Below are 14,727 nucleotides of genomic sequence, written 5' to 3' on the forward strand. Positions count from 1 at the left end.
CCCCCTCCCCTATAGAACCCTCGGTTTGTTTTTCAGAGTCCATAGTCTCTCATGGTTCGTCTCCCCCTCTGATTTCCCCCCCTTCATTCTTCCCCTCCTGCTATCTTCTTTTTTTTTTTTTTTTTTTAACATATAATGTATTATTTGTTTCAGAGGTACAGGTCTGTGATTCAACAGTCTTATACCTATTAAGCATTGTCTTAATTAGATTTTGTCTGTAGCCTTTTATTTTACACTAAACTTTTATGTAAAATATTTGTTCATTAATCACAATTTTAGTTCACCCTGCATATCAGAAAACTTTGTCTTGTGGAAAATGTAGAACACGGTATTTATTTTAGTTGCCTCAGGGTTGGAACAAGTATATTAGCATAACTGCATAAACCTCATTGTAACATATCAGGTTGACCTCTAGGGCTACATAATTACTGGCAAAAGTCATTTATTTATCAGGGTTTTAGAATTAAAAGTTGGTGTTCTCAATTGAACAGTAAAATGAACCTTATGAGACATTGGAATTTCAGTTGATTCTTGGTGAGAGCAATAAAGAATTGTGAAGAAATACAGTTACCCTTGTTTATTATATTTTTGTAGAACGAAGAAGTACCAGAGGTCACGTCGGAGCTTATCAGAGGAAGCCTGAACCGTACTTGGTCAGCACAGGCTATACATTCAACAGAAATGCCTGCCAGAGAGGACTGTTTAAAAAGAGTGTCCTCAGAACCTTTACTCTCTGTTCAAGAAAAAGGTGCTCTGCTGAAAAGAAAGTTGTCTCTTTTAGACCAGGATGTGATTGTAGATGAAGACGGAAGAAATAAGCTTAAAAAACAAGGAGGTAAAAATGTCACTACAGTCATAGAGAACACATTTACTTGTTTAGAATGGTCTTTAAACTTTTTCCTAAAGATAGTCCTGTCTTTTTGTTTTAATAGAAACTCGCAATGAAGTCTGTACATTTTCATTAACTTCTGGTCACATCCCAGAAGAATTAATTGATGTCTCAGATTTTGAGTGTTCTCTCTGCATGAGGTAAGTACATAAAGTTTTATAAATGATGAATATTTTATATTAATTAAAATACAGAGTAGATAAAGGTAATCTACTCTAATAGGTGTTGTACAGTGACAGAATACTGGACTAAATCAAAAGATAGAAATACCTTGCACACCTTGGACAAATAATCTCTGAACCCTATTTGGATTTTTCCTACTTAGAAAGTGTGGTCAGTATTTGCATAGCCTACGTTGCAGATGGTGTAAGAATCACGTGACTTAAATATAAAAAAGTGTCTAGGAAATTGGGAAGTACTATAGAAGTTACACATATTATTGAAATATAGATATATCCATGGTTTCAGATTTGGGTCAAAATTCTAACAACATGTTGTGTGTATATGATTCTGTCTTGTTTTTGTATCTTAACTACAAAATCCTTTTTAAGTAGAATTGTTTAAAGATTTCCATTATGCAGAATGCTTGTAATTCTAGAAGACTAATAGCTTTGAAAGAACATTTTCCACTTAAGTTGTTGTGGAGTCAAGGGAACAGTGCATGGAGAGTCAGGAGACCTGGTGCGGGCCACATCAGGCTGGTAGGAATTAGCTGAGTTCCAAGCAGGTCCCCTACCTCTGAGCCTTGGCTTCTTCATCCGTGAGGTGAGGGCAGGAGGCCAGATGACTTCTCAAGTACCTATATATCTAACAATACTTCTAGGAAATTCAGAAGTATCATGTTTCAGGAAAGAATTAGAATATAAGTAAAATCAGTTTTTTCTATATTGTTTATTACATATGGTGTTAAGCCTAATATTTAAGATTCAACTGTAAGGTTTATTGGGTTATTCTTTTTAATGAATTTTCCATAATAAGGCTTTTATAAGCATATTAAGAAGCCATTTTAAAGTGATGATAAAATAAGAATCTATACAACTAATAATTGTGAATATTTTACGTTATTTCTTTTGCACATAGTCTCTGAAATCTGGTATTTTACATTTATTGTACTTCTCAGCTTGGACCAGCCACATTTCCAGTGCTCAGTAGCCCCATGTGGTGAGTGGCTGTTCCATTAGTCAGTATAGCTTTAGGCCCTTGGCAGGGCACCCCTGTTGATGAAAACTTTTAAAAGGTTCAGGGGGGTATAATTATATTTATCACTGCCCCTTCTTCCTCTCCTGCCCACTAGACCCTCCTTCCAAATAATGGTTCCATTATTTGTTCACTTTTTCCAATGGATAGTTTAACGTGAAAACTAATAGGTATTTTGGTTGATTTCAGGTTGTTTTTTGAGCCAGTAACAACCCCTTGTGGACACTCATTCTGTAAGAATTGCCTTGAGCGTTGTTTAGATCATACACCATATTGTCCTCTTTGCAAAGAGAGCTTAAAAGAGGTAAACATTTGTATATTTATCTGTTTATTGTTCTTAAGCTTGGCAACATTGATTTCTATTTGGCCACAGAAACAGTGATTATCATGTTCAGAATAAGTTACATTATGTATGCTACGTGACCAAGAAGGATAACGTTTCATTACCCAAATGCTAGTGCTGGAGAAATGTGAATTTAGAGAGCATAGGGGAAAGTAGGGCGGTCCTGGAGACCAAGGCCCATGTACTTATTTTTTTATTTATTTTTTAACAAGGTGGGGGATGGCCAAGTACCTGGTCTAGAATTGGTTCCATTTTAATGATGACAGTATTGGGGAAACCCAACTGCCCTGTCTCCCACCCTTAATAATAGGCTAGATTTCAGCCTTAGGCCTGTCCCCTTAAGGTATGGACCAACTCTGTCCAGTAGAATTTTTTGCATTGATGTAAATGCTCTATATCTGTGCTGTCCAACATGGTAGCCACGAGCCACATGTGGTAATGAAGTACTTGAAATGTGGCTAGTGTGACTGAGGAACTGTATTTTAATTAATTCTCATGTAAATGGTCACATGTGACTGGTGGCTACTCTTTGGGCAGCCCAGTTCTAGAAAGTGGTATACTGGACAGAAGAGAGGGAGGCACAGCTTCCCACACCCCTTGTATAGTCAATGGTCAATGCTAGTCACCTGTGTTAGGGAAATAGCTAGATGTCAGGTGCATATCTTCTGTAACCAATGGGAAGAAAGCATTCTCCCAGTCCTGCTTGGGTGACTAGAGCCCCCATAAGGTGAGGTAAGCTCCAACTGCAAGGATAGCATTGATCAGGGAGAGTGATCCAGTCTCTGTGGGTGACAGGATTGCTTAAAGAAAAAAGTGCCTTCCAAATATGAATGAAAAATTGATAAGACATTTTGCAATTGAATGTACATAGTTATTTCCTACGTAGAAAATGCAGCTCTGTACAGATACCATAATAGCATATGTGTATTATTACATTTGATACGGGTCTTACATAACGAGCCAGTATGTAAGACATAAAACCATATACAGAATTTTCACAAAGAGTTTGTTAGTTACATTTCAGCTGATATACTTTCAGGTGAAGTACTCTAATTATGCTGTTTTTCCTCTGTTTTCAGGTTTTTAGATACTCTGTAGTGTATTTATTACATTTTTTCTCAAGTTAATTAGATACGTGGCTTTAAATGTAGAGATAGCTCGCCTTAAAAAAATGTCTGGAGTTTGAAGGAAAACAAAATAAGCATATTATTTAAAAATACAATTAACATCCTGTTTGAAAATAACTTTATCCTGTGTCCTAAAGATACCCTGTATAATAGGTAAAAGCTAATATATATTTTAAAGAACAAATCGATATGCTATATAGTTTTACCCTTTTCCCACTTGTCATTTTCTTTTGCTCATTTTTTTCATTTGAATGTATTTTAAAGATAGGATTTTTATAGCAGAATAGTTCATTGGTTTAGCATTTCCCTAATGTTGAGTATGTTAAGTGGTGTGTTTTTTTTTTTTTTTAAATACTATGCTTTGCATCTTTGTTTCCTTAAGATAAAACTTCTGGAAGGTTGAATTACTGATCAAAAGTCATATATTCCTAAGACTCAAAACCAATTGCTGTGTTGCCTAGGTCCCCCAGAAATGTTGTACAAATTTAGATTCCTCTCGGTAATGTAAGAGAGGTGGTATTTACCCAAATTTAGTACATGAGTATTATACTATATATTGTTATATAGAATATGTAGCCCCATGGTTTTCAAAATGTGTTCCCCTTCACCTGGGAACTTGTTAGAAATACGAATTCTCAGACCCTACTCCAGAGCCACTAAATCAGAAGCTCTGGGCTAGGGCTCAGCAATCTGCATTTTAACAAGCCCTGATTGATGCTAAAGTTTGACAACCACTCCTGTTTCCCGTTTCCCAATCCCTCACATTCCCTCCTCCTCCTCCTCTGTTCTTCATCGGATAATGACAAACCCTTATTTTTGCTGCATCTGCAGATTAAAAGTATGGCTTCTCTTTATCTTGTGATTGTCTCCCAAGAGTTGTTCCTCGCTAGTTTTATGAAATTTATATTGGTCATTTTATTGTTCCAAAATTCTGTATACACACTTTGACCTGGTCCCCAGCCGTAAGCAGTTTTTAACTTATCTGCAGAAATAGAACGTCTCCTTGTCCATGTAATATAACACAGTGCAGGGTGTGATAACTGCCTTTTATGTGGTAAAGGCGGTAAAAGTGGGCTTTGTGGGAGACAGAAAAATAGTTAAGGCAGACTTTGTGGAAAAGGTAAAGTTGGAGCCAGACCTTGCAGGATAGGCAGGCTTCTCAGAGGGAGAGGGATGGCTGTTAGCAGTTTTTCCGAGTGTTGAGTAGTACAAATGTACCATTTTATATAGAGTGGGGGGCTGAGTGATAGCAGGTGACAGTGGAAGGAAAATCTGAAAGAAAAATGATCTGGAAACTCTGCCACTGAAATCGGGAACCAAAGAGGGAATAGTTTTGCTTTTCTTAAGGCAAGGGCCTTATTTTCTCTATTCCTTAGCTGATTTTTGTTTCTCAGGTAAAAATGCCAGTTTGAAGTAGCCAGGAGCTGTGTGAGGAGCGGGTAGGGCAGGCCTGACTGCTAAGAAAGGATCTGTGGCCACAGCCAGACCAGGGTCTTGTGCACAGGGCGCAGTTTCTGCTGCAGCCGTGTAGCCTGAATGGTCTTGGACACAGCCTGGGCAGGTGGACCTGTTTAGCGCCATCCATTGTCCTCTTCCTTCCCCCTCACCCGTTCATTCAGAATCGACTGTGTAAATATGTAATTAAGGCTTTATGCAGCTCAACTGTTTTGCCTGTTTTATACTGTAGGAAAAGCACTGGAATGTAAAATAATATTGTCTTTTAGTATCTAGCAGATAGGAGGTACTGTGTCACACAGCTGTTGGAAGAATTGATAGTGAAGTATCTGCCTGATGAGCTGTCTGAGAGAAAAAAAATAGATGATGAAGAAACTGCTGAGCTCTCACAGTAAGTTTCTTCTCATAAAGTTAATGTAATCCCCGCCCTTTGACCCAGTAAGGAGAGACTTCCTCCCGGCAAGCTGGATCCTGTCTGGAGTTCAACCCAGTCTAGCCAAAGGCGTCTTTTTTAAACAAATCCTGGTCAGCTAACCCCCTCTCCTCCACAGACAGAAGTCTTTAAAAGTTTCTTTGGTAACTTCCAGATCTTCCACTGGAGGTTGTCGACTCAACTCTTTGCCCCAAGCAGGTTTTTAGGCAGAGGGGGGATTTCCTACCGTGACTTCAGGCATTGGAACTGGGAATGGAGCCCTCAGGTACCTTTGTTCCCCCGAAGGCAGGGCAAGAAGAGGGTTGAGGAGAAATGGCCTGATTCTTAGAGGCCAGGAAGGGGGTGGGACCTTGAGGCCTGAGACTGAAATTGGAGAGAGTGATTTAGGGGCCCACTTCTCAGTTAGTGAAGATTACTGACGGGTAGCAGATTAAGTTAGAGTCAGGAGGGAACTTGGGGATAGAGTAGTACAGCTGGTCCCTATGAAGAGGGAGCACACAAAGCCTAGTCGGGGCTGGGTAGATTGGACCTGCTTGTGTTCTGTATTCTTTCTTCCTTGTCCTCTTCTGTTCTTTTCCCTTCGTGTCTTTCCCTCTTGCTCCAGTCACGAGTCTCTTTAAATTTCTCTCCTAGGTACTTAACTCTTTTTCTTTCACTCTGAAGAACAGAATTGCAATTTTCACATGCTGTTTTTCCTTCATACCCTTTTGTTTCCATTATGTCTCAAAATACATTTTTTCTTACTTTCTAAGAAAAAGTTGTGCTTGCAAACTTAGTATGTGTCCGCCGACTGTCTTCACTGGGCCAGTGGCCTTCCATAGACGAACGATTTCCGATCTTCTCTTTACCGAAATGGACACTGATTTGTCTTCCATGGGTTTTATTGTATGATTTTAGGATAGAAAATATTCTGATATGAGGATTATGAACCTTTTTGATCAACAGTGCAAAAAGCTGGATGTAAGAAAGCCTCAGATAGACTTTTGAAATCTTAAATATAGTGACAAAACCAGACTCTGCAGAAGAGTGGAATCTTCCAATGAGAGATGAAGTAGTCACGGGAGGGGGTGCTGAGTGTGATGCAGGGAAGTTGGAGGGAGTCTTGCTGCTTACTAACAGGCTGTTTTTTTAAAGAGGTAGCTCATCCCCTGGTACTTAAAAGTTTTCCTAATTAATAGGTATACTGTTTGTCAACATAAGAGCTGAAAGAAAACCAAATAGAGTGCTCAGTGATGGTAGAATACACATTTTTAAAAGAGGAACTAGCACTTGTATTACGGAATATTACTTATACATCATTATGTCTTTTTGAAAAAAACCTAGAAAATACTGTAAATGAGCCTGTAGGGGGAGGGGAGGAGGGAGGTCACAATCTATAAATACATTTTAAACAAAAATGGGATCATTTTATTCATATTAGTCTATAATCTCCTTATTTTGTTCCAAGTCAACACGTACAGATCTTTTAATGAAAACACAGTGTTTCATTTTGTGGTTATGTCTATTTTACTAGTCCCCTCTTCTGAGTTTTGGTTACTGTATACAATGTTACAATAAACAGTCTTAAAGTGCTTATAGAATTATTTCTAGAAGTTCAAAGGATATGAACTTTTTAAAGTTTTCGACGCATGCAGCCAGATTCTTCTTCAGCATGGTTGTACGGTTTCAAACCACTCTCCACACTGCCAGTTTTCCCCACAACCTTGCCAGAACTGGGCGTTGCCTTTATCCTTCTTATTTCCTGCCAATCTGGCAGGGAACATTAGTTACTGAGTTATCTGTTTTTGATAGTGCATTAAAATATTTTCAAATGCACTAAGAATCTTAAGGATTTGCTTTTTGTCTATTGTGGGAGCTCATTTTTCCTTCTCTAAGAGTATTTTATGGATAAAAGATTGTTAGGTTACATATATTTTAAACAGATTTTTAATACAAAATACTAATTTTTTATTTGTAAAGATAATTTTGTTCTATATAATAACCTGGTATCTTAAATTCAGATTTACTTTTATAAAAGGATCACAGATTTTTAGTATTAATATTGCATCTGTGTGAGCTTAATGAAGGAGATGCTGATTTTTGTTCTTGGCAAAAATAAAAATCACCTCATTTAGAGCTCATTTTTTATATTATAACGTTGCAGGCTTCACTCATTTTCATGTTCTGATGTGTGATAATGAAACTTTTTTCTTCTTCAGCTTGACCAAGAATGTTCCAATATTTGTTTGCACTATGGCCTACCCCACTGTGCCTTGCCCTCTTCACGTATTTGAGCCAAGATATAGACTGATGATACGAAGAAGTATACAAACTGGAACTAAACAGTTTGGGATGTGTGTCAGCGATACACAAAATAGGTATGCTTTTTTTGTACATAAATATTTTTGTTTATATTTGAATATTGAGAACTTGCACACTTGTTTGAACTTTGATATTAATCAGAATTTCTCTTTTAGTTTTGCAGATTATGGTTGTATGTTACAAATTAGGAATGTACATTTCTTACCTGATGGAAGGTCTGTGGTTGATACAGTTGGAGGAAAGCGGTTTAGGGTTTTAAAAAGAGGAATGAAAGATGGATATTGCACTGCAGACATTGAATATCTGGAAGATGTTAAGGTATGAAAAAATGCTTTTTTAGCACACCTCGGTATACTCTGCCCTAGGCATTGTACAGGCATATAGGCTGGTATTTTTCCAGGCACATAAAACAGTTCTTCCTATCAGAGATCCTCATTGATACTTAAACAGATCAGCTCCAGGTTACCTTTTGCTTATCTTGCTCTTACTCACTGAGAGTTCCAGGCAGACTTGGGTGTCCGGCACGTAGATCTTCATTTCTCCAGGCTCTACGACCAGCATGGTCCCAGGTGGATGTGGACATGGTGGGCACTTAACAGCAGTTGACTGAACTTGCAACCCATCTAAGAATCCCTGCCCTTTTTAATTAAATTCAGTAGCCAGAAGTGATGTAATCAGCAGATTGAAACGGGACATAAATGTAAACACAAAATCCTTTAAAAACTGTTCTGGATGTGTGTGACATAACCTTAATGATAAAAGAGACACAGTTGGGTGATGTGTTCAAAGTCTAGGACATCACTGAGAAAGTACCATCACTATACTTGTTGGTGATAGCTTACCTGGGGAGGTTTGTTGTGATAACCTTCTTGGACAGGGTTAATGTGGCCCTCTGATGTTTCCAGTATCTAATTCACCATCTGCAATTAGTTTAGGTACCAAATTAAAGGCAGTTTCATTTGGAAGGACATTCTAAAACCATTGATCTTAAGCTCTCACTGTTCATAGACTTATCTGGGCCCTTCATTTTAAACGTTTATTGAATGCTCGCATTAGGCACTTCTACAAACGTAAGCTCATTGAATTGTCAAAACTCAGCTAGCAGATGAGGAAGGTAAAAAAGTGTTAATTTGCCTAAGATCCTATAGGTAGAGTAATAAAAATGACTTAAAGCGAGCGCTCTAGCTCCCAAGTGCTGTGCTTTATCATTATGCTCTCTTGCCTCTCTGGTAAACTCAGTCTGATATCGCCTGTCCTATCTTACTATTAAGATGCTATGGGGACACTTTTCTTTTGGCCTATGGCACAAAGTATCGTGTGAGTTGAAATTCTGAGCTGATTGATATTTTCTGTGCCTCCGGAATGCTTGGTTAATGGAATCATGCACTAAAGGCGATATTCTTTGTAAAAGTAATGCCCCATTTTAGCTTTTTGTAAGTTTACATCTTCACATTTGGATTTGATGACAAAATCCCTTGAGTATATGGCTAACCCTATGACTATATATAAATATGGGACAACAGAATAGCATATTGAAAGCATTATGGATTTGATGTTTAAAAACAGTTCTCTGTAGTCTTAGAAATGTCTAATAATTTTTCATCTTAATGCCTCATCTATGTAATGATTTCTTGTCTCTTCTGGAAAAGCTTCTCAATTCTCTTTTTTTCCTTAGTGTAGTATTTCTGTTTTCTTTGACTTCTATTGAAGTCTTAAAGTTCTGCTTGCTTTTAGCCAGCTCCGTTTTCCATCTCAGGCATTTAGCCTTTTTGTCATTTCTTGTTTTCTGCAGCCCCTGGTTTGTTTGCTTGAATTTTGGAAGGGTGCAAAGTAGCAGTTCTCTTTTTTAATAGTTTTTAACAAGTCACAGGGTTATTTCTAGCTCCTGTCAAGACTAGTGTGTGTTAGCAGGGGACTGAATCTTACATAGTCATTCCAAGACCAGAATTCAACTGTATGGTTCCTCTACCTTTTTATTAACATAATTTACCAGTTTAATCATTTTTAAGTCTATAGTTCAGTGGCATTAAGTACATTCACATTGTGCAAAAAGCAGGTGCTTTTTAGTTGTATTTTTCATTTCAAATCTTTCACAAATAAAAAGTATGTTTTCAGAGTCCCTTTGTTGTTTTTATAGTGAGTCATTATAAAAGTATGAAAGGCTGAGTCAGGCCTGGTATTTGTTCAGATGAGTTAATGTATGTGAAATTCAGCGCTCCCTGGCACAGAGCGAGTGGGATAGAAATGTGTGCTAAAGAAATCAATGCAAGATGGAGGAGTTAATGCTCTATTTTCTCTCCTGTGTTCTGTGAGGCTACTCCTTCTGGATCTTAGGCTTCAAGGCTGATGCATTTAATTTTGTGTTTGCAATAGTCTGCAGGGTGCAGGGAGGGATGATGGAGGCAGCCCCAGGCTTGGCCTTCACAGCAAGCACTTCATTGTGGCATAATCTATTCTCTCTTTTGATATACTGGTTTTAGTTTCTTGTTTTAATCCAGTTCCCCGGTACAAGGTGTCATTATGCTTCTTTCTGCCATGTTATCTCTGTCTTAAACTCTGCCCCCCCAGTCTTCCCTTTTATTGCAGCAACTGTATTCCTTCTTGTTCTGCCATTTTCAAAAGCCATTAATCCATAAAGACAAAAAGGAATTCCAAATTCTTGTAGACCTCACTCTCAGGAGTACCACTCCCAGCTGGGGGCTGTTGGGAGGGTTCTGCAGTATTGCCTTGCTTCCTCGACAAGGCGGCCTGGCGCTCAGCAGGTGCTGCCTTCGTCTGGCCACGGGCACTAGGTAAGGCAGAAACGCATAACGTGTATTGTGTAATACTCTGATCCAGCACTGAAATAGGTATTGCCTATTTTTAAATTTTTATTGTTTTTAGGGATAATGGACAGAACACTAGACACAAGTCTTATTGACTGTTGTGTTTCTAGGTTGAGAATGAAGAGGAGATCAAGAATCTCAAACAGCTTCATGATTTGGTATACTCACAAGCCTGCAGCTGGTTTCAGAATTTAAGAGACCGATTTCGAAGCCAAATTCTTCAGCACTTTGGCTCAATGCCCGGGAGGGAGGAAAACCTTCAGGTATGATGGCTTTGATATTGTTTCCAAAAGTCTCACTTTTTTTTTTTTTAAATAAACTCAAATTAGTGGATTTTTAAGTTTTTTTTTCCCTTTTGCACAGCATTTCCTTTGTCCCTGCTGTCTTTAAAATCATGACCATATTCTCCAGACCAGTGGTATCCATTACAATTTGTGTAGGAATGGGCAAGGACAGAGTTGTCAGCTGAGGTAGCTGTGAGCGCACAGAAGGAGAAAGCCCTTCATGGGGGATTTGCTTGAAGGAGGGATAAGGAATGAAAGGTGGAACATTCTAGTAAAATGCACCCACCTAGTAAATTGTGATTAAGAGACCTAGTTGGCCTTGGAGCCAGTCAGCTGTTCTTTGACAGTTGGGAGAGGTCTTATTTTCTGTACTTTCTAGAAGTCTGCTTTCATCTCCAACTTTTTTCCTTGCTACTTCAATTCATTTGTGTCTCTTCCCATTTAATACTTCACTCCTCAGGAAACTATTGTTTTGATGGTCTTGCTGAAGTACTTAGGGTTTAAGTTTAATGTATAGAAGGCACTTTCTGTGCAGTAGGCACTGTAAGACGCACAAAAAGAAGTATCCCCATTCTGGAAAATCGGATAGATCGATCCATCAAAACACTGACTTTTAGAGCTAAGTGTTTTAATTGGGATAAAATGTTGATGGTCAGATGGTAGTAGATTTCATAATGGAATGGCTGTAAATAAATAGATGAAGATGGACACTGTGCCTCATTCTGGTTTTCAAAGGCTGGCCTAAGTCTGTCTGAATCCCAGTTGAATCCTTCAACAGAACTTGCAATTCTAACATCAGACCATCTCCGAATTGAGTACTCCTTCTGTGTCCCGCATCCTAGCAGTTGCCACACATTTGTTTTATCCTGGCTGCCTGAATCTGATTAGACGTAATCGAAATAGCCTTTGATAATCATAAAATCGAACAAGTATATTTTAAATGTAAAAACTCAGCCTTACTTTCACTGAATTATTATTCAGTCCTCTAGCACTGCTCTCTGGTAGTATTGTTGGGAGTCAGGACTTAGGCAAACAAAAGCCCCCACGCTGTATAATCCAGGCCGGGGTTGGGGGGGCGGTTACTGTAGGATGTAGAGTTGACGCAGCTGTTGGCAGAGCTGGAGGAGTGAAGATCAGGGACATCACTGATGGGAGATGGGGAACCTGCCACCATAGATCTCAGCCTGATACAGTGAAGCACCATCTTCTCAAGACCTTTCAGAGAAGTTGCTGTAATTCTTAGGAAGACTAGGGGGGTACCCACCAGTATCAGTCTGTAGCAGGTGGTTCTTAAGAATTCTCTAGAAGGTTTCTGCAGATCTTCCAATACCGGCCGAGAACAATGGTTTCTTCTCTTCCAGCTTCCACATCTCACTGAAGTATGCCTCTCCTTAGCCAAGTCTAACCCAGAACCCTGTGAGGGAATGGATTCTGGGAAATGTTTCTGACCGCTCTGAAATGCAAGAGGGAGGGGGTAGTGATGCTGAGAACAGATAGTCCACAAATACAGCAACTCTAGTTGGATGCTAGAGGGATCCACCTTGATCTCGGGAGCTCCTTTTGTCATTCTGAAACCTCGGGTTCCAGTAAAAAACAATCAAGTGTGAAATTCTTTTGTATAAATTCCAAGTTCTTTCAATAGCCACTAGACAGCCCTTGCAACATCAGAAGGACTTCTTTGCTGGAAATGTTGATTTTTCAAACAAAACTAGAGGCTGAGACCTTTTCTTGTATCTTGCCTAGCATTCCACAGTGCTTTGAAGGCATTTTTAAATATTGATTAGCTTAATGCTTTAAATATGTATTTTAAGAAAGTAGTTCCCAGTTAGGACAGTTCTGTCCCTGTGGCCCATTGGGGCAGTGTCTTATTCTTTGACAGCTCAGCTACTTTTTCCCTTGCTACGTCACTCCTCATGTAATTGGAGACAACTTTCACTGTCACCGCCGCGAGGTGCTACCAGTGGGATCTTAGTGGATAGAGGTCAGACATCCTGCTGAAGAACGTTCCCACATGTCAGCAGCCCCGAAGTGAGAACCCTGCCGTAAGGCAGCGCGGGTCAGAGGAAAGAGGGCTGGCCATAGAGTCAGGTCTCAGAACACCAGAAATGTAAATTGTCTATTTCCCCATTTTGTAGGGGCTTAATAGCCTTCCTTACATGCTTATTAAAAGAATTTGAGATAGGATCGGACACATAGTAAAGCGCTCAATGAAGAGTAGCTTGTTGATTTGTTACTGTTTGTTACATAGATATGTATTTTATTAATACTATCAACTGTTGGTTATTTTTAGGCAACCCCTAATGGACCCGCATGGTGTTGGTGGCTTCTTGCAGTTCTTCCTGTAGATCCCCGATACCAGCTGTCCGTTTTGTCAATGAAGTCTTTGAAAGAACGGTTGACAAAGATACAGCACATACTGACCTATTTTTCTAGAGACCAATCTAAGTAACTAACTGCTTGGATCTTCCTTTAAAGTTACCCTAATCTGGCTGTGTTGACAGCCAGATTGTCTGCTGCCTTTTGCACATCCAGTGCTGGTTTGAGAAATATAATGAAACCTTTTTTTTTTTTTTCTCTTCAACCTCCTGAATCATGTGGTTCTGCAAATGAATACCTTCAACTAGGACTTAGACCACTAAGAACTTGCACAGAAAAACACGCACTGAATGTGTGTCAAACCTCTACATTGTGATGAAGTTGCACTATGTACCATATTCTAAAACAAAATGAGAACTGTGTGTATGTGGGGTGTGTGTGTGCGCGCGCGTGTGTGTGCATTTTCTCTGGCTTTAAAATTTTAAAAGAAAAAAAAAAGCCATAGAGAGCAGACCTTGCTGAGGGTTGGTTATGGCCCAAGTTTACAACAGTAGCAACACAAGTTTTTGCAAGTTGAATTCGCCTCAGATATATCTGTCCTAATGCTTCTATTTGCACAAGTATGTAAACTATGGTATTGAGTATCTCTCTTGGTTGGAAATACTGCTCTTGCTGAACTGTCTTGACCATGGACTATGACACAGTTTCTTATTTATGTAAATACTTGCGTCCTAAAGGCCAACAGGCTTTGGATGCAGAACCTAGAGCCAGTTTTCAGGAACAATTGCAAACCTGCCATGGTACTGTGCATCTATTCATAAAACACTTAAAACTGTGAAAATATGGTTTACATTTAATTGTACATAAAGGTAAATGGAGAACTCAATTCAGTACCAGTTAGTTTGTACATTTTAGGGGGCTTTTCACATTAACTGCCCATCTATATAATTTATAGTTTGACATGATGTGTTTGTTTAAAAGAATTACATAGGATAAACCCATTAAGGATCTGGGGGAAGAGAAGAAGCTTAATGTAGAACTAAGCTTTTAAAGTATGTTTTATTTTTTAATTCTGGTCTTGGTGCAAATGTTAGTTATGCCTTATTCATATCACAATTAGATCACCATGCTGTGACATGGTTTATATTCATGCTGCCCTAGATACTTTTGTAATTATTTGTTGCAAACTTGTGACTGTCCCTATTAACTTTCTTTTATGTAAGTACTTTGTAAAAGTTTCTTAAACTTTTGCTTTTGCTTATTTAATTTTGAATAAAAGCTAAATTCATAATAATTTTTTCCTTAAATTTTAGGTCAGTGTCATATTGTTTTGTGACATGAGATATAAGCTTATAGCTTTCAAAATACTTTTTTTGGTCATTTTTGACCAAACAGTGCAGTGTCTTAAGGTGGCTTTAGGCCCTAAAACAGTCCTTTAAAGTACTATTTTTCAACATTTAGAAAAGCCATGTCCCTTTAGGATAAAACAAAGTTCTTCATGTTACCCCCCCCCCCATTTGAGACTCCTTGATTAAACATCATCAGATCCCAATTTCC

At 38.7% G+C, this 14,727-nt stretch overlaps 1 protein-coding gene across 1 annotated transcript in view; it reads left to right on the forward strand.

Annotated features, from left to right (window-relative positions):
• LONRF1 (LON peptidase N-terminal domain and ring finger 1) overlaps nt 1–14,477 on the forward strand; it is a 28,833-nt gene extending 14,356 nt beyond the window's left edge. The window contains exons 5-12 of the mRNA XM_081812889.1: nt 595–835; nt 933–1,029; nt 2,276–2,390; nt 5,281–5,402; nt 7,643–7,801; nt 7,901–8,063; nt 10,681–10,833; nt 13,145–14,477. Coding sequence (XP_081669015.1) covers nt 595–835; nt 933–1,029; nt 2,276–2,390; nt 5,281–5,402; nt 7,643–7,801; nt 7,901–8,063; nt 10,681–10,833; nt 13,145–13,303 — 1,209 coding nt within the window. The 3' untranslated portion in view covers nt 13,304–14,477. The remainder of the gene's footprint in view (nt 1–594; nt 836–932; nt 1,030–2,275; nt 2,391–5,280; nt 5,403–7,642; nt 7,802–7,900; nt 8,064–10,680; nt 10,834–13,144) is intronic.
• The last annotated feature ends 250 nt before the right edge of the window (nt 14,478–14,727 follow it).

This window comes from Leptonychotes weddellii, chromosome 2 (assembly GCF_054177405.1).
Source record: "Leptonychotes weddellii isolate Sample4059 chromosome 2, ASM5417740v2, whole genome shotgun sequence".
Lineage (NCBI taxonomy): Eukaryota > Metazoa > Chordata > Mammalia > Carnivora > Phocidae > Leptonychotes > Leptonychotes weddellii.